The sequence below is a fragment of the Spodoptera frugiperda genome, chromosome 24 (assembly GCF_023101765.2).
Source record: "Spodoptera frugiperda isolate SF20-4 chromosome 24, AGI-APGP_CSIRO_Sfru_2.0, whole genome shotgun sequence".
NCBI classification, from domain to species: domain Eukaryota; kingdom Metazoa; phylum Arthropoda; class Insecta; order Lepidoptera; family Noctuidae; genus Spodoptera; species Spodoptera frugiperda.
In genome coordinates this window covers 2,352,452-2,372,393 of record NC_064235.1, presented here as the reverse complement: position 1 = coordinate 2,372,393, position 19,942 = coordinate 2,352,452, and the positions used below count along the sequence as shown (strand labels likewise).

At 39.2% G+C, this 19,942-nt stretch overlaps 2 protein-coding genes across 3 annotated transcripts in view; both read left to right on the top strand.

Moving 5' to 3' along the window:
- Positions 1 to 6,827, top strand: part of LOC118278841 (uncharacterized) — a 35,403-nt gene extending 28,576 nt beyond the window's left edge. Inside the window, exon 3 of one of the 2 annotated variants that reach the window (XM_050703440.1) lies at positions 971 to 6,827. In XM_050703440.1, coding sequence (XP_050559397.1) covers positions 2,422 to 6,048 — 3,627 coding nt within the window. In that variant the 5' untranslated portion in view covers positions 971 to 2,421 and the 3' untranslated portion in view covers positions 6,049 to 6,827. The remainder of the gene's footprint in view (positions 1 to 970) is intronic. The other variant, XM_035598229.2, reaches the window with a different exon arrangement.
- The window catches only part of LOC126912228 (uncharacterized), a 37,469-nt gene extending 23,665 nt beyond the window's left edge, over positions 1 to 13,804 (top strand). The window contains exon 2 of the mRNA XM_050703364.1: positions 13,032 to 13,804. Coding sequence (XP_050559321.1) covers positions 13,032 to 13,804 — 773 coding nt within the window. The remainder of the gene's footprint in view (positions 1 to 13,031) is intronic.
- Positions 13,805 to 19,942: the final 6,138 nt, after the last annotated feature.

The following is a 19,942-nucleotide window of genomic DNA, read 5'->3' as shown; positions in this document are numbered from 1 at the left end:
CGTCATACGGTAAATTTATAAACTAACGGATATCTATTCGTAAGATTTTATATGGTTCGACCAATCACAGAAACTCTTTAAATATACGCATCTTTAAAGTACGTACAATAAAACACTGCTCTCTGATTGGTCAATGTTCATAGTGGCAATGCTTGTGTCCATAGACTTTGGTATAATCAGACTTGATAAACTATGATGTAGCGTTTGGTTACTGCTTACTTATTATTTTACGAATGAGTTCAGTAAATTTATCAATTTACGAATATGTGGACGTAAAATATTACAATTTATCTCCCGTTTAGAATCCTACGAAAGACAGGAATCCTAGAACAGACAAATGTATAGAAAAACACTATACCGTTCACTCTCAACCGATGATACGTTAGTACAATACGACCAATGATACGCTCGACGTATTTTACGTCAGATACGAACCTATCCTAAACTGTCAGAAATTAGTTCCACAGACGTCAACAATAGCACAGATGTCGCTCGCGTTGCCGGCCGTACTCTGTACCCTTAGTATGAATTTGTTTTACGTTTAAAGTAATCGAAAGGAGAACGCGGTCAGCGCTATGATTGGTTGGTTTATTCGAGCCCGCCCTAACTCGTACTAAGGGTACTGGTGTCAGTGTCATATTAAATAGCGTTAAGTTTGACATTAAATATGGCTGGTCCCACTACAATACCTTTGTTTACAGAACTCCAACGGACTGGACATCGCGAGAATGAAACTCTAATGAAAAATTAATTCCTTCACACAATATTTGTGGCAACTGTCGCTGATTCTGACGCTACTTATGCAACGTTCACCAGGACAGGTAGTATTGGACCATGGGCACCATCACCCTCAACACGAGCTCTGCTGAACAGGTATAGCGACGAGGTGGTTGTCTGTAAGAGTCTGACACTCTCTCTCGCCTCACCCAAGGCTGGAGAAGTCATTGGATGATTTTCTTCCTCTAAAAAGGTATATCGGGTCCGAAATAAGTTGTTATACTGAATTAAATACCAGCAACCTCTAACACACTTGTGAGACACAGTTGTCAGTAAGAGTCTGACTGTTCCTTTATCTTCAACGGCACTTGATGACACAAAACCCGGTATTGGTTAGAAGCACAGCAACACTGCCAAAATGTATAGGAAACGAGAAGGAACGTCCGGCATTAAAGGCCAGCTTTACGAAACAAAATTAATCAGCCTGATTAACTTCAGAGCAAAGTTCGACAACAGCCTCAAAGATTTCTATCTAGCGGCCAACATAGCAGACATAGGCACATTTGACGATATATGCTTCAGAGCTAAAGCGAAAATTGGGAAAAATAATAAACAAATCGCCATTTTCATTCAAGCGAAACACAGAGAAGCAGACAAAACTGTTTTGACGCTAAACAGCGCAAACGACTTATCTAAATGGTTTACCAGCTACCTCACCATCAAACGTTCCTTCAAACAAGACACCAAAGACGTCTTCTTTAAGGGAAAATTTCAAGACATTGACTCTTATTTCATTATGTATACAACAGCTAAAGATGATCGCGATAATGTACGATTTGACACAGAAGTGGCTCATAAACTCAACAGTTTAATAGCTACAGGGAACGATGCCGTCCAGCCGAATCACAAAGAAACACATGTGGAATTCCTATGTGACATAGTCATGAAGGAACAGCTAGTCGAGCTGGCTACTGTATTTGCAGAATTTGTAAATAAAGACGACAATACTGTGTTGTCAATGAACAACGATCTGATACTCATTTACCACGTGATTCTGGCGAAAAAGTTCTTCCTTATAAGCGAGATTCGGAATAAAAACGAAGACAGTGAACACAGAATCGCTCGTTTTCGTAGTGAGTTTTACACAAGCGATGATGAATTTATGAAATTATTCAGAGACACGCTTTACAAAGAAATTCTAAAGAAAAGAGCACTTGATGATGTCACTAGGAATGAACTGCTAGCAAAGCTACTTGAGGAACCTTTAGATGTTCAAATATTGGCAAAACTTATACACAGCGTTGTGACACTAAACAAAGATAATGGAAAACTGGAATTTGTCAACAAATCTGTGGGTGAAGATTTAAGACATAGATTGGAAAAGGTAAAAGTCCTCCGGGCGAATGTACATGAGGCCATTTCCATAGCCGCGGAAGAGATACTGAGACCAAAGGAAATTAAAGTTCCAGTGCCATTCGGCAACAAAGATCTCACAGTGAGAGGGAGTGAAGATACTAATGACGATTTCACAGCAGACAGCATACTTGTGAAAGTCAAAAACAAAATGGTGGAAATGTTATTGCAATCCACCCGGGAAATATAGTCACGATAGACAAAAATGTGGAAAAAGAATTTTCGAAAATCAACATCGATTTAGCTAGTATTGTGGGGAATATTTTAATAGCAGACCAAAATAGTGAATACATGAAATTCTCAGACAATACCGACACACTAGGTGACATTGCGAAACAGTTGTTTTCCGAACTACAATCCGCAATACCAAATTTACAAGATTTTAAATTTAATGTAGATGTTGAAACGTTTCCAGTGCTTTCTTTTGAGAAGATAGATTTAATAGAAGATGATATTTCAGCTCTCGCGACAACTATTGGTACGTTTCTGAATAAAAACACTGATTCTGTGATGCCAACGACAGATAATATCCTACGACGATACCACGTGGCTCTCACACATAAAGTATTGGACATTTCTGAGATTATGGGTGAAGACGACGATGCGTACAGACTGGCGACATTCCAACAAGACTTCTTTGAGTCAGAAGAAGATCCGCTCGTGTTATTTAAACGACATTTATATGCCGAAGTACTGAGAGGAAGGAATTTACATGAAAATGAACTTGAAGGGTCGTTGGAACAGCCTCAATCGGTAGTAGACGAGGCTGCAAAGAAACTATTAATGAACCGAGAGTTTAAAGTCTCAACCGCTTTCGGAAACAAAGACATCAAACTTAAGAAAAGTAAAGCAGAAAAAAGATTAGACCATTTGAAAATGAAACTGTGTGAACTGATGAGTAAATCAAGTGACGATAAAGTTGTTACTATTGAAAAGTCTCTGGGAGAAGGTTTTCTAAAGCTCACTGGAGGCATCGCAGGCATCGTCGGGAATATTTTGGTTCTAGACGAAGATACGCACCTTTTTAAATTCACCGACAATTGGGAATCGCTAGAAGACACTTCCAAAAGGCTGTTCACAAAACTGAAGAGGAAGACTCCCAATTTACATGAATATAAATTCAACGTAATCGTCGAAAGATTCCCGAAGCTCTCGTTCAAAAGAAGTGGAGACGATGAAAAGGTGGCGAAAGATTTCTTGAACAGACTTCTGTTTTACACAAACCAAGCTGACGAGAGAGGCGTCGAGAAACGATTAAAAGACGAAATTGAAGATCACCAATGTTTAAACGTCGACAGTATCAAAGTGACAGCCGACGCCATTTTCTTACAATACCACGATCAAATACAACAATGGTGGATGTTGAAGGAGGCCGAGTATCTCACGAAAAAGAGTTCGCATTACGAAGACGCCTTGAAGTTGATCGTCGACAAACCCCTTTTGTCAGTGTTTAGTAAAATGTACGCGATGAAAATGGGGAACATTTTTGATATAACTTTCAATGAGCACGCGGTGAAATCATTGAATCTAACAGAGAAATCAACAAACGTCATTTTCGTAACGGAAAATATTCCTTTGACAGTAGTAAAACTGATGCAGTCTTTGAACAAATTCAAACACACTGTCATGGATTTACAAGATCTACTTCAAACGAAAGACTACTCTACACTTGTTGCAGAACTAACAAAAATAGAACAAAACAAAATTATAATACTAGCGTGCGACAACATACAAAGAAGCTCAAATAAAAGATTAGAAAATATTTCAAATATTTTGAATGAAAAACGGATAATTATCGTCACAAATACAGCTGTGCTAGACACGGTCCAGATATATTTTAAAGATATAAAAGAAATAAGAGACGACAGATGTAGTCTTGCAGACATGAGTGAGAAGTCACAGAAAACTGTTTTACAAGCAAAAGTAAATTTTCAAGATGTCGAAGTGACATTAGACACAATCGTTGACGAGGAATCGATGCAAACCGTCGAAGGAGTTGTTTTAAACGACTTTATTAATAACGAAACAAGATGTTTTAGTAACTCGGTTACAAATGTAAATTATGAGAAAGTTAAACATCTTTACGTGGACAGAAGAGTGTGTATAGTGTGTAAGGCTACAGAGGCCAGGTATATTATTCCTAAACAAATAGTACTTTCCGATCTAAATGGCTTGTCGAAGGTAGTCCTGTTGACTGCAAAGCCAGGCATGGGAAAATCAACTTTATTGACCCACTTGTCTATTAAAACTAAAGAGTGTAACCCAGCAACTTGGATAGCGAGAGTCAACTTGCTGGATCATTGTGAAAAATTCAATAAATGGCAAGAAAACAAAGTGAGAATTGATATTTTAGAAACTTTGAAGTTTTTGTGTCCAATTATTGTCGGAGGGAATGGAAAGAGCGACTTGGAGTTCGATTTAGAGGAATCGGAAGGTGAAGTACAACTAAAATCGTGTCGTATAGACAATCCCTGGACAGTGTTTGAAATAAAAATGTTCCTAGACTACTTCAATAGGAAGGAACTTATCTTTTTATTCGATGGTTTCGATGAGATATGTCCGCTCTATACAGAAGTGGTAATGTCCTTATTAAAAGTTGTGCGGAATTACACAAATAGACATGTAATGTGGATCACGAGTAGGTTTTACGAGAAGGTGATGTCAAGATTGGAACAAGAGTTTGGTCTACCGTATGAAGTTAAGGAATTCAACGATGCCGAACTTGACGGATATTTGTGGAAATATTGGCAATCAACAATTATATTGAGGACTTTGAACAAACGTCAGTGCAATAACTTGTGTAGCTTCATGGAGTTTATGTCTGTATATTACTATAATTCGGATAGGCCAAGATCGTTGAAAGCCCTGATTAAACAAAAGGAAAATTATCAAATTTTATTTCTGACAGTTTGTTTCAATTTTTTACACTATCTGAGGAAGGAGCTCAACATCTGCCCTGACGATGTGATGCAAACGTTTAACCTGTTTTTCCACGACTGCACACATTCTTTCCGATTTGTGGATCGCTTCGATACCCCGTTACACCTTTACCTATGCGCCAATTATTTCCAAAACCAAGTAAATGATGAAAGGATAACACCAAACAGATGGAACTTAGACATAAACGCTTTCACAGTTTACGACAACTTTATTGAAACAAAACTCAAAACTATAAGATTTCAAGAGAAAAATAAAATTGATTTGCACAATCCAGACAATTTGACGATTTACGAGAAAATTCGTGAGGTCTTCTTCGTGAAACATTACAAATTGGGCGCGTATGCTGTCTTTAATCAGGACCTTAGCAAAATATTTGACGAAAAGGATTTATCTAAAATAAGAAAAACTATAGAAAATATTAAAATTGGCACGGAAAAGACTGGACTGGTTCAGAGCATCATTAACGGTATACCCACATTTATACATAGGACGTTCACCGAATATTTCGCAGTCGAATATATTTGTCAATTATTGAAATCGGCCACAGGGACGGAAAGCCAAAGAAAGATTTGGGACTTCATTTTAAACGTCTTATTTTTAAAATGTGACAGGAACGTTCGTCAAATTTTTAGCTACAGATTAAAAACAGACAATGTGTTGAAAGCAACAGTATATGAGCATGGTGAAACAATTTTTGATTTGTTATTGACGCAGGGGACGGGCCTTTACGCTTACAATCCAGTTGATTTCAGCAAGGAATTGTATTTAAAGATAAGAATTCCTTTCATGAGTGCCATGGAGGATGGTCTAGTAAACTTTGTTGAAATCATAAGCCGTCTACAACGGTTCTGTATGTACGTGTTTTCAGAAATGACGCCCCATCTCTTCCCCAGTCTAATATCAGGTGAGGCTCTATTAAGGGAGTTCGACATATATCACGAAACATCACGATGGGGAGATTATCTTCTATACTTATAATAAATCTGTAGAGAGGTCAATTCTGTACATGAAATATATTTCCAAAATAACTATCAGCGGGTGATTAGTGATCGATACTGACGCCAAAAATGCGATCAGAAAAATTTTTGTCTGTCTGTCTGTCTGTCTATATGTACGTTATAGAAACAAAAACCACTCAACAGATTTCAACAAAACTTGGTACAATTGTTCTTCATACTCCTGGGCAGGTTATAGTATACTTTTCATCACGCTACGATCAATAGGAGCAGAGCAGTGAAGGGAAATGTTGGGAAAACAGGAGAACTTACTCCATTTTTTAAGCTTCCGTCGCGTGTGCAGCCTTAATGGTTAAAGCTACACAGAAATAATGTATGACGGAAATGTTCTCCTTAAAATTTTTAAAAAATATTCCACGACAGCAAATGTCTATCTCTTATGGTTGACTCACAATAACACGTATAACTCCCGATAGCTTAGCAGTTTGGAGCTTTCTGATTATATTTGTCTACTCTTACGTTTATAACACTCTCATTCATTCATTCATTCATTCATTCATTCATATTATAATAAATCTGTAGAAGGGTCAATTCTGTACTGTGTATTGAAAATATTGAAATAATAAATAGCAGGGGTGTTACTGGATCCGATACCAAACCCAAATATGTGATTAAAAATGTTTTTGTCTGTCTTTCGACGACTTTCTAACGGTTCGATGTCGATGAAACTTGGTATAATTATAACTTATTATCCTGGGCATAAAATAGGATACTTTTTATCCTGGAAAAATACGAAGAAAAAAAATCAACGAGCTCAACAGCAGTAGCTCAAAAGCGGGATCTCCTTAATTATTATGGGCCACGCCATATTTGGGTCCAATAGATATTTATAAGATGTCATTGTCAGAGTTAATCAAAATGGAGAAATACAATTTCCACGCGAAGACCGACATTCGCGCTAGTAAAATATAAAGGGCTTTATAAAATATCACGTGTATTTATTTTTTGACCGAACGCGGCTTTTTTAAGCCTTAAAACGGGGAGTAGTATAGGAGTTTTCACTTTCCCATAAAAGAGTATAATTATAATTATGCATTTCTAAACTTATACCAATTTAGATAATATTTTTTGGTCCTTGTATTACTCACTTTGTCACTCATATTTTCTGTATTAAAAAAATACACGTGATGTTGGTTGGGGGTGTGGGGATTTATCTAAAACCTCACCACATATCATCAAGGGGGAGGGGGGGGGTCAAAAAATCGTTGAAAAAACCTCACGTGATTAATGGACGACCCCAATGGGAGCTAGCTAGGGGGCCATTTAGGTTGATCTATGTAAGACATAAAGAAGAATCATCTTTGAAGGAGTCTAAGCGAGTGCCCAGGGCGCCAGGCAGCAGAGATGCGCCGCGACGACGCAAGACGCGCCGGCCGAGGAAATGACGGCAGCATAGGCGTAGCCAGGGGGGAGTTTTGGGGGTTCAACCCCCCCCACTCTCGAAAAATGCGTACCTGGACATTACAGAGCGTTATTTTTCTAGTTAGCACAGTACATCCCCTGTTTGGCAAGGGTCTCTTTGACTACCTATGAATCTGTTTATAACATATTACATAAATTGTGTGTTTATCTCATGAATGAAGGAAGTTTTGTTCGTTTTACTTTCTTGAACCCCTCCCGATACTAAAACCTGGCTACGCCTATGGACGGCAGTGCCAGTTAGAGGCTCCTATGTGGTGCTTGCTTACGAGCGGTTTCAGTCAGTAAGAGTCTGATATACTCCCTCTTGCCTCGGCAGAAGTCTAGTCAAGGAAAATATGTGTTTTGTAATGAACAAAAATATCTTATGAGTACTTAGTTATTATAATTGTATTTTAAGCATATTATTGTAATCTATGTACATACGTACTTACTGTTTACTTGAGTTATACATATTTCTTTATTTGTTATTTCATGTATAATGTCTAAATTAATGAATAAAAGAAATAGATTTTTGTACAAGTATTAAATGTTTTATTATTCTCCTTTCTGAAGTTGTAACCATTATTTTTTAGATACAAGATAATAAGTAAAAGTTTGGTATAATTTTTTTTTCCTAATATTAATCTAATTATTGGCAACACAGTGTAAAGATTATTAATCTTTATATATATAATTCTTTTGTAAGTGTGTATGTCACTGAACTCCTTTTAAACGACTGGACCGATTATGATGAATTTTTTTTTGTGTGTTCAAGGGGATCTGAGAATGGTTTAGATTCACAATTTTGTCCGCTGGAAAATGTTTAGTAGGTAGTTGTTGATTTTGGAATGTTTTACATTGGATCGGACAGACGGCGCTACCATCGCAGTGTCAAATATTAATGACGTTAGATATTGTCATAACATTTGAATAATAATTTTCATCAAAATGGTCCAGAATTTTTAGCTTACGAGTATTAAAAAAAGTTTAAAATTTTCAAATTAAAGACGTGTAGACAGGACAACGTCTGTCGGGTCCGCTAGTAAACCTATAATAAAGATAGACTTCATATATATTCTGATGTACTAAAGAAATGGACTAAAATTAATTACATATTAGTATACAATACGATATTGAAATTACCAAATACTTATTTCACAATTAAAAACAATTTATTTAAATGTTTTAGTTTAATATTTTTTACTTTATTAATCATCTATATTAAAACTAACACATTATTTACAACTTAAAAATTTAAATGCCCTTCCTGTCTCCCACGAATTTTATAATTTGCTGTGCCCGACAGAGTCCATAATAAAATTGTGCCTTAATAGTGTATTTTCCAACACCAGTGTCCATTATAATAATAATAATTTATTATAATGTGTCGTGTCGGCCAATATAAAAGCCTCGACATCCATCTTAGGAGGCTGGCGTTGGGCGGATGGATCAAGGGTCTGATGCAGAAGGCAGTACTCCTCGAAACGGCACGTATTGTGAGGAGGTTTCTGTCTCTGGAGCCCTAACCACCGGTGGCTTGGACTATGCTCCCGCTACTGGTCGGCTCCTATTTTTATATTTTTAAATGTATTTTTTTTGTAATATTTAAAAATATAATTTTAGAGAACTTTAAATAAATATATAAAAATTATAATGGACACAGGTATTCAATTATTATATATTATAATATTATTATGTACATTATAATATTGTATATGAACGTCGTCGGTTTGACATTTGTCGGACTGTCAAATTCAATTGACAGATACGACAAACGTCACTTTCGCTCGAGACCGCACCATGCCCGGGGCATCACCCTTACGGATCGTGTTTACAATAGGGATGATGATTGGGTCAAAAATAAATTATTACAACTTTACAATACAATAAAATGTTGAAATGAAAAGAGTGTAATCACTCTCATTCATAGGTTTGATGAACTATTTAATTTTCGATTTTTTCTAGCTAATTTTCTAGAAATAAGTCTGCTATTTGTCGAAAAAATCTGATGACGTCATAATAGAGTATTTCATACAAAGTTCATAAAAAATATCGTTTTTGACGTTTCGAAAAAAGTATTGAATTTGACTAGTAGGAAACTTGCCTATTGTGTCAAGCCAGAAATTGATAATAACAACGATTGCGTTCATTGAGTATTTGTGTTAGTAATATTAAATCTAATTAGTAAGCTGTACAGGTGGTTTCATTTTCCTTATAATCTATAATACTTGAATACTGGCAACACTGCTCTGATAATCAGTCGATTGACCTTGAAAATTCGAAGTAAACATGATTAAAGTAGAACTACAATATTTTGGTTGAAAATAATTCCAAATCCTGCCTGTGGTGTCGGTGTTCTACACAACTTCAGTTAATTTAACGAATTCATTGTTAAATATGTGAAAATGTGACGTTGAATTATGTTTAAAAGGCGAAGTAAGTCGGTGAGTAACACAGGCGTATCTAGTAAACCTATAAATAGTGTAGCTTATTGTTATTGGTTAGTGTTAGTCCACAATACTCCGGTGTACTAGTCAAATGTTACTTCTGAACAATATAAACCTTGTTGTGACAATGACGAGTCGACGACAGAATCTTACTTCTCACTAATATTAATGCAAAAGTTTGTGAGTTTATGTATTTGTTTGTTTGTTACTTAATCACGTCGAAACAGCTGAAGCGATCGGGATGAAAGGAGGATGCAAATCCTGGTCCCACCTTCCAATAGCTATGTGTGTTACATCATTGGATAGGTAATTTTGAGCTGAATTAAAGTTACTATGGCGCCAAGTTCCAAATCTTAGTCCGTTCAGAGTTATTCTTCATTAAACATGGTAGTTTTATCAGTAGCCAAGTTGTACACATTATATTTTGTAGATGTTCTGAAACTCTGGCATCATCCTTTGGAACAGGAGTAGATTATGGCGTGGAATAGCACGTAGGATACTTTTAATCCCACGGGAATGTGGACGAAGCGAAGTAATTCGGTACAGTTTACTAGTTTACAAGAATAAGTGATTACATACGGCTAGACAGCTGTCAAGCTTTGGTAACCAGTGTAAACTGGCCGTCGAATGTGTGTGAATATGGTACAAAGCGAGGTCTTGATAAATTGGTTGCATCTGGCGCGATAATCACCCGATTTGCTTTATATCGTCTGTCTTGAGGTCAATGCCCCCGGGTAGCGCGCGGAATTTAAATTTTCTTTAGTTTTTTTTTTTACAATTTATATCTCGATATCGGATAGTATGATAATAGTCAAAAGTCAAAATTATTTATTTCAAATAGACCGGGAAGGCACTTTTCAACGTCAAAGCAAATATTACAATGTAAAGAAAACAATATGTCTATCTGACTGTCAGTCCTCTAGTTGCTCTATTTGCTCGTTCCAAAGTATTCTATGTTGTCATATGTGTTCTCCATAGATTTCTATGGAGAAGAACGAGCAAGAAACTCTATAGATCTAATAGGATTATAGTATGCAATCTGCGAAGATTTTCGGTTGGTTCGTTCGTTGAATTAGAGTAGGCCCCCAGATTTGAACCGACCCTAAAACTATCAGAAATTAGTTTCACAGACGTCAACAATAGCACAGATGTCGCTCGCGTTACCGGCCGTACTCTGTCTTAGTGGTTGGTTTATTCGAGCCGGCCAATAAGAGCGCCGAACGCGCTCTCGTTTCGATTACTTTAAACGTAAAGCAAACTCGTACTAAGGGTACTGGTGTCAGTGTCATATTAAATAGCGTTAAGTTTGACATTAAATATGGCTGGTCCCACTACAATACCTTTGTTTACAGAACTCCAACGGACTGGACATCGCGAGAATGAAACAATATTAATTCCTTCACACAATATTTGTGGCAACTGTCGCTGATTCTGACGCTACTTATGCAACGTTCACCAGGACAGGTAGTATTGGACCATGGGCACCATCACCCTCAACACGAGCTCTGCTGAACAGGTATAGCGACGAGGTGGTTGTCTGTAAGAGTCTGACACTCTCTCTCGCCTCACCCAAGGCTGGAGAAGTCATTGGATGATTTTCTTCCTCTAGAAAAGGTATATCGGGTCCGAAATAAGTTGTTATACTGAATTAAATACCAGCAACCTCTAACACACTTGTGAGACACAGTTGTCAGTAAGAGTCTGACTGTTCCTTTATCTTCAACGGCACTTGATGACACAAAACCCGGTATTGGTTAGAAGCACAGCAACACTGCCAAAATGTATAGGAAACGAGAAGGAACGTCCGGCATTAAAGGCCAGCTTTACGAAACAAAATTAATCAGCCTGATTAACTTCAGAGCAAAGTTCGACAACAGCCTCAAAGATTTCTATCTAGCGACCAACATGGCAGACATAGGCACATTTGACGATATATGCTTCAGAGCTAAAGCGAAAATTGGGAAAAATAATAAACAAATCGCCATTTTCATTCAAGCGAAACACAGAGAAGCAGACAAAACTGTTTTGACGCTAAACAGCGCAAACGACTTATCTAAATGGTTTGCCAGCTACCTCACCATCAAACGTTCCTTCAAACAAGACACCAAAGACGTCTTCTTTAAGGGAAAATTTCAAGACATTGACTCTTATTTCATTATGTATACAACAGCTAAAGATGATCGCGATAATGTACGATTTGACACAGAAGTGGCTCATAAACTCAACAGTTTAATAGCTACAGGGAACGATGCCGTCCAGCCGAATCACAAAGAAACACATGTGGAATTCCTATGTGACATAGTCATGAAGGAACAGCTAGTCGAGCTGGCTACTGTATTTGCAGAATTTGTAAATAAAGACGACAATACTGTGTTGTCAATGAACAACGATCTGATACTCATTTACCACGTGATTCTGGCGAAAAAGTTCTTCCTTATAAGCGAGATTCGGAATAAAAACGAAGACAGTGAACACAGAATCGCTCGTTTTCGTAGTGAGTTTTACACAAGCGATGATGAATTTATGAAATTATTCAGAGACACGCTTTACAAAGAAATTCTAAAGAAAAGAGCACTTGATGATGTCACTAGGAATGAACTGCTAGCAAAGCTACTTGAGGAACCTTTAGATGTTCAAATATTGGCAAAACTTATACACAGCGTTGTGACACTAAACAAAGATACTGGAAAACTGGAATTTGTCAACAAATCTGTGGGTGAAGATTTAAGACATAGATTGGAAAAGGTAAAAGTCCTCCGGGCGAATGTACATGAGGCCATTTCCATAGCCGCGGAAGAAATACTGAGATCAAAGGAAATTAAAGTTCCAGTGCCATTCGGCAACAAAGATCTCACAGTGAGAGGGAGTGAAGATACTAATGACGATTTCACAGCAGACAGCATACTTGTGAAAGTCAAAAACAAAATGGTGGAAATGTTATTGCAATCCGCACCGGGAAATATAGTCACGATAGACAAAAATGTGGAAAAAGAATTTTCGAAAATCAACATCGATTTAGCTAGTATTATGGGGAATATTTTAATAGCAGACCAAAATAGTGAATACATGCAATTCTCAGACAATACCGACACACTAGGTGACATTGCGAAACAGTTGTTTTCCGAACTACAATCCGCAATACCAAATTTACAAGATTTTAAATTTAATGTAGATGTTGAAACGTTTCCAGTGCTTTCTTTTGAGAAGATAGATTTAATAGAAGATGATATTTCAGCTCTCGCGACAACTATTGGTACGTTTCTGAATAAAAACACTGATTCTGTGATGCCAACGACAGATAATATCCTACGACGATACCACGTGGCTCTCACACATAAAGTATTGGACATTTCTGAGATTATGGGTGAAGACGACGATGCGTACAGACTGGCGACATTCCAACAAGACTTCTTTGAGTCAGAAGAAGATCCGCTCGTGTTATTTAAACGACATTTATATGCCGAAGTACTGAGAGGAAGGAATTTACATGAAAATGAACTTGAAGGGTCGTTGGAACAGCCTCAATCGGTAGTAGACGAGGCTGCAAAGAAACTATTAATGAACCGAGAGTTTAAAGTCTCAACCGCTTTCGGAAACAAAGACATCAAACTTAAGAAAAGTAAAGCAGAAAAAAGATTAGACCATTTGAAAATGAAACTGTGTGAACTGATGAGTAAATCAAGTGACGATAAAGTTGTTACTATTGAAAAGTCTCTGGGAGAAGGTTTTCTAAAGCTCACTGGAGGCATCGCAGGCATCGTCGGGAATATTTTGGTTCTAGACGAAGATACGCACCTTTTTAAATTCACCGACAATTGGGAATCGCTAGAAGACACTTCCAAAAGGCTGTTCACAAAACTGAAGAGCTAACCTAACCTATCCTAACCTAACCTAACCTAACCTAACCTAACCTAACCTAACCTAACCTAACCTAACCTAACCTAACCTAACCTAACCTAACCTAACCTAACCTAACCTAACCTAACCTAACCTAACCTAACCTAACCTAACCTAACCTAACCTAACCTAACCTAACCTAACCTAACCTAACCTAACCTAACCTAACCTAACCTAACCTAACCTAACCTAACCTAACCTAACCTAACCTAACCTAACCTAACCTAACCTAACCTAACCTAACCTAACCTAACCTAACCTAACCTAACCTAACCTAACCTAACCTAACCTAACCTAACCTAACCTAACCTAACCTAACCTAACCTAACCTAACCTAACCTAACCTAACCTAACCTAACCTAACCTAACCTAACCTAACCTAACCTAACCTAACCTAACCTAACCTAACCTAACCTAACCTAACCTAACCTAACCTAACCTAACCTAACCTAACCTAACCTAACCTAACCTAACCTAACCTAACCTAACCTAACCTAACCTAACCTAACCTAACCTAACCTAACCTAACCTAACCTAACCTAACCTAACCTAACCTAACCTAACCTAACCTAACCTAACCTAACCTAACCTAACCTAACCTAACCTAACCTAACCTAACCTAACCTAACCTAACCTAACCTAACCTAACCTAACCTAACCTAACCTAACCTAACCTAACCTAACCTAACCTAACCTAACCTAACCTAACCTAACCTAACCTAACCTAACCTAACCTAACCTAACCTAACCTAACCTAACCTAACCTAACCTAACCTAACCTAACCTAACCTAACCTAACCTAACCTAACCTAACCTAACCTAACCTAACCTAACCTAACCTAACCTAACCTAACCTAACCTAACCTAACCTAACCTAACCTAACCTAACCTAACCTAACCTAACCTAACCTAACCTAACCTAACCTAACCTAACCTAACCTAACCTAACCTAACCTAACCTAACCTAACCTAACCTAACCTAACCTAACCTAACCTAACCTAACCTAACCTAACCTAACCTAACCTAACCTAACCTAACCTAACCTAACCTAACCTAACCTAACCTAACCTAACCTAACCTAACCTAACCTAACCTAACCTAACCTAACCTAACCTAACCTAACCTAACCTAACCTAACCTAACCTAACCTAACCTAACCTAACCTAACCTAACCTAACCTAACCTAACCTAACCTAACCTAACCTAACCTAACCTAACCTAACCTAACCTAACCTAACCTAACCTAACCTAACCTAACCTAACCTAACCTAACCTAACCTAACCTAACCTAACCTAACCTAACCTAACCTAACCTAACCTAACCTAACCTAACCTAACCTAACCTAACCTAACCTAACCTAACCTAACCTAACCTAACCTAACCTAACCTAACCTAACCTAACCTAACCTAACCTAACCTAACCTAACCTAACCTAACCTAACCTAACCTAACCTAACCTAACCTAACCTAACCTAACCTAACCTAACCTAACCTAACCTAACCTAACCTAACCTAACCTAACCTAACCTAACCTAACCTAACCTAACCTAACCTAACCTAACCTAACCTAACCTAACCTAACCTAACCTAACCTAACCTAACCTAACCTAACCTAACCTAACCTAACCTAACCTAACCTAACCTAACCTAACCTAACCTAACCTAACCTAACCTAACCTAACCTAACCTAACCTAACCTAACCTAACCTAACCTAACCTAACCTAACCTAACCTAACCTAACCTAACCTAACCTAACCTAACCTAACCTAACCTAACCTAACCTAACCTAACCTAACCTAACCTAACCTAACCTAACCTAACCTAACCTAACCTAACCTAACCTAACCTAACCTAACCTAACCTAACCTAACCTAACCTAACCTAACCTAACCTAACCTAACCTAACCTAACCTAACCTAACCTAACCTAACCTAACCTAACCTAACCTAACCTAACCTAACCTAACCTAACCTAACCTAACCTAACCTAACCTAACCTAACCTAACCTAACCTAACCTAACCTAACCTAACCTAACCTAACCTAACCTAACCTAACCTAACCTAACCTAACCTAACCTAACCTAACCTAACCTAACCTAACCTAACCTAACCTAACCTAACCTAACCTAACCTAACCTAACCTAACCTAACCTAACCTAACCTAACCTAACCTAACCTAACCTAACCTAACCTAACCTAACCTAACCTAACCTAACCTAACCTAACCTAACCTAACCTAACCTAACCTAACCTAACCTAACCTAACCTAACCTAACCTAACCTAACCTAACCTAACCTAACCTAACCTAACCTAACCTAACCTAACCTAACCTAACCTAACCTAACCTAACCTAACCTAACCTAACCTAACCTAACCTAACCTAACCTAACCTAACCTAACCTAACCTAACCTAACCTAACCTAACCTAACCTAACCTAACCTAACCTAACCTAACCTAACCTAACCTAACCTAACCTAACCTAACCTAACCTAACCTAACCTAACCTAACCTAACCTAACCTAACCTAACCTAACCTAACCTAACCTAACCTAACCTAACCTAACCTAACCTAACCTAACCTAACCTAACCTAACCTAACCTAACCTAACCTAACCTAACCTAACCTAACCTAACCTAACCTAACCTAACCTAACCTAACCTAACCTAACCTAACCTAACCTAACCTAACCTAACCTAACCTAACCTAACCTAACCTAACCTAACCTAACCTAACCTAACCTAACCTAACCTAACCTAACCTAACCTAACCTAACCTAACCTAACCTAACCTAACCTAACCTAACCTAACCTAACCTAACCTAACCTAACCTAACCTAACCTAACCTAACCTAACCTAACCTAACCTAACCTAACCTAACCTAACCTAACCTAACCTAACCTAACCTAACCTAACCTAACCTAACCTAACCTAACCTAACCTAACCTAACCTAACCTAACCTAACCTAACCTAACCTAACCTAACCTAACCTAACCTAACCTAACCTAACCTAACCTAACCTAACCTAACCTAACCTAACCTAACCTAACCTAACCTAACCTAACCTAACCTAACCTAACCTAACCTAACCTAACCTAACCTAACCTAACCTAACCTAACCTAACCTAACCTAACCTAACCTAACCTAACCTAACCTAACCTAACCTAACCTAACCTAACCTAACCTAACCTAACCTAACCTAACCTAACCTAACCTAACCTAACCTAACCTAACCTAACCTAACCTAACCTAACCTAACCTAACCTAACCTAACCTAACCTAACCTAACCTAACCTAACCTAACCTAACCTAACCTAACCTAACCTAACCTAACCTAACCTAACCTAACCTAACCTAACCTAACCTAACCTAACCTAACCTAACCTAACCTAACCTAACCTAACCTAACCTAACCTAACCTAACCTAACCTAACCTAACCTAACCTAACCTAACCTAACCTAACCTAACCTAACCTAACCTAACCTAACCTAACCTAACCTAACCTAACCTAACCTAACCTAACCTAACCTAACCTAACCTAACCTAACCTAACCTAACCTAACCTAACCTAACCTAACCTAACCTAACCTAACCTAACCTAACCTAACCTAACCTAACCTAACCTAACCTAACCTAACCTAACCTAACCTAACCTAACCTAACCTAACCTAACCTAACCTAACCTAACCTAACCTAACCTAACCTAACCTAACCTAACCTAACCTAACCTAACCTAACCTAACCTAACCTAACCTAACCTAACCTAACCTAACCTAACCTAACCTAACCTAACCTAACCTAACCTAACCTAACCTAACCTAACCTAACCTAACCTAACCTAACCTAACCTAACCTAACCTAACCTAACCTAACCTAACCTAACCTAACCTAACCTAACCTAACCTAACCTAACCTAACCTAACCTAACCTAACCTAACCTAACCTAACCTAACCTAACCTAACCTAACCTAACCTAACCTAACCTAACCTAACCTAACCTAACCTAACCTAACCTAACCTAACCTAACCTAACCTAACCTAACCTAACCTAACCTAACCTAACCTAACCTAACCTAACCTAACCTAACCTAACCTAACCTAACCTAACCTAACCTAACCTAACCTAACCTAACCTAACCTAACCTAACCTAACCTAACCTAACCTAACCTAACCTAACCTAACCTAACCTAACCTAACCTAACCTAACCTAACCTAACCTAACCTAACCTAACCTAACCTAACCTAACCTAACCTAACCTAACCTAACCTAACCTAACCTAACCTAACCTAACCTAACCTAACCTAACCTAACCTAACCTAACCTAACCTAACCTAACCTAACCTAACCAAGTAACCGCTCGAACACGGCACATACAACATCAGCTCCGCGTAAAAAATTCGCCAAAATTTAACGCGTCGAGATAAGTGCGCAAAATAGTGACCAGTGGAATCCAGAATCGCCAATTCACCAGGATTCATGTGGGCAAGTTCCTGACTCATCGGGTTACGTCACAGGAAGACCGGGACTTTGAAGCTCAATATTTCAACAAGGGGTTGTGGAATCGAGTCACCTACAATAATCCTGAGAGAGGCTGCGGAGACGAATCCATTGACATCTGGATCGCTTGGATCGGATCAGGGGTGGTCGAGTTATTAAGCTGCGAAGATCGCCTTAACACGTGGTGTGGGTGCTAAAATCTAACCTCAATTTAGCACCGCGTGTTCTGAGACACGAGGCGTGACGTCAAACCGACCATCTTAGCCCCGACTGGAGACTCCGAAGCCGCCCGAGGAATCTGCCGGAGGTAGACACACCAGCCTGGAGACTTCAAAGCTCAGCACCAGGTAAGCCCGAGGGAACTCCTTATCCCTTCCACTTACCCCCCCCGAGATTAGGTTCATCTGACTCGGGATTCAAAGGCCCTTCCAGAGACACAAGGAGGCCAGTCATCCCCTATTTTCAACCCCCAACCCCCACCCCCTCACAAGTACTCCCCCCCCCACTTCACCCCCCCCCCTCAACACCCCACGAAACCTCCCCCCCCCCCGCCCCAACCCCCTCACCCCCCCGGAACTCCCCACGAAACCTCCCCCCCCCCCCCCCCTCTGGGCTACCTCACCCCCTCGCAACCTAACTTCGTGACCCTTGGAGCTGGGACAGCCGAGTTTGGGCTCATTTGAAAGGGCGAGAAAAGTTCTTTCACTTGGCCCCAACAGAAATCGCAAATTCGGCACCACCTACGAAGACCAATCCTGTGGCGAACAGGAATCCACTGGACACCACCACCAGCGCGCACACAGAGTTCAGACCATCGAGCTCTGCCAATAGCGGGCTCCTCACTGGACAGCGGAAGCAGACCACCAGCTGAAGCAGAAGTGAGTCCAACTGAAACTAATTTGCTCAGTATACATTAAAAAAAAAAAAAAAAAAAAAAAAAAAAAAATAAAAAAAAAAAAAAAAAAAAACACAAAAAAGCTACACATATATTTTGTATTGTAATTTTCATATTAAGTTTTGTTGTAACTAACCATCTCATTCCATAAATTTTTTCCACTCAAAACAATGTCGTCCGTATCCGCCTCCACCACCCGCAAACCGACCACGGAAACCACCAGCAAGGCGACCAAGTCCCTAAGGGAAAAGGTCCTTAAGACCACCGTGGCGAGATCGGTCGCATCGGAAAAGGCGGCGCGCTCATCGGAGCCGCCAAAGGTAGCAAAGGCAGCATCGGAGTCGGGAGCAACCGACTCAGTTAAGCCCACCCGCCCCAACATCACTATCCCGGAGACACCATCTTTGATACCCGAGTCGGAGGACCGCAGCAGGATCTCGGAGCTTACTATACAAGATTGGGAACAGTGCGGGATCTCCCCCCCTCGTCAGATCGTCTCGGATGAGGAAAGCTCAGTTGCTTCGTCGGCGGGACAAGTTGCCCGACCCGAAAGGAAGAGTATGCTTTACCGAACTCCGAGAAGAGGCACAGGGGTGGAGATGGACCTTGCCACCCGGGAGGCCAACGGTCTCCTTCAAAAGGGCAAAGACGCACTGGAGGCGGCCCTCAATATGAAGAGGGAGTGCAAGGTCACTGCCTACGAGTGCCTTC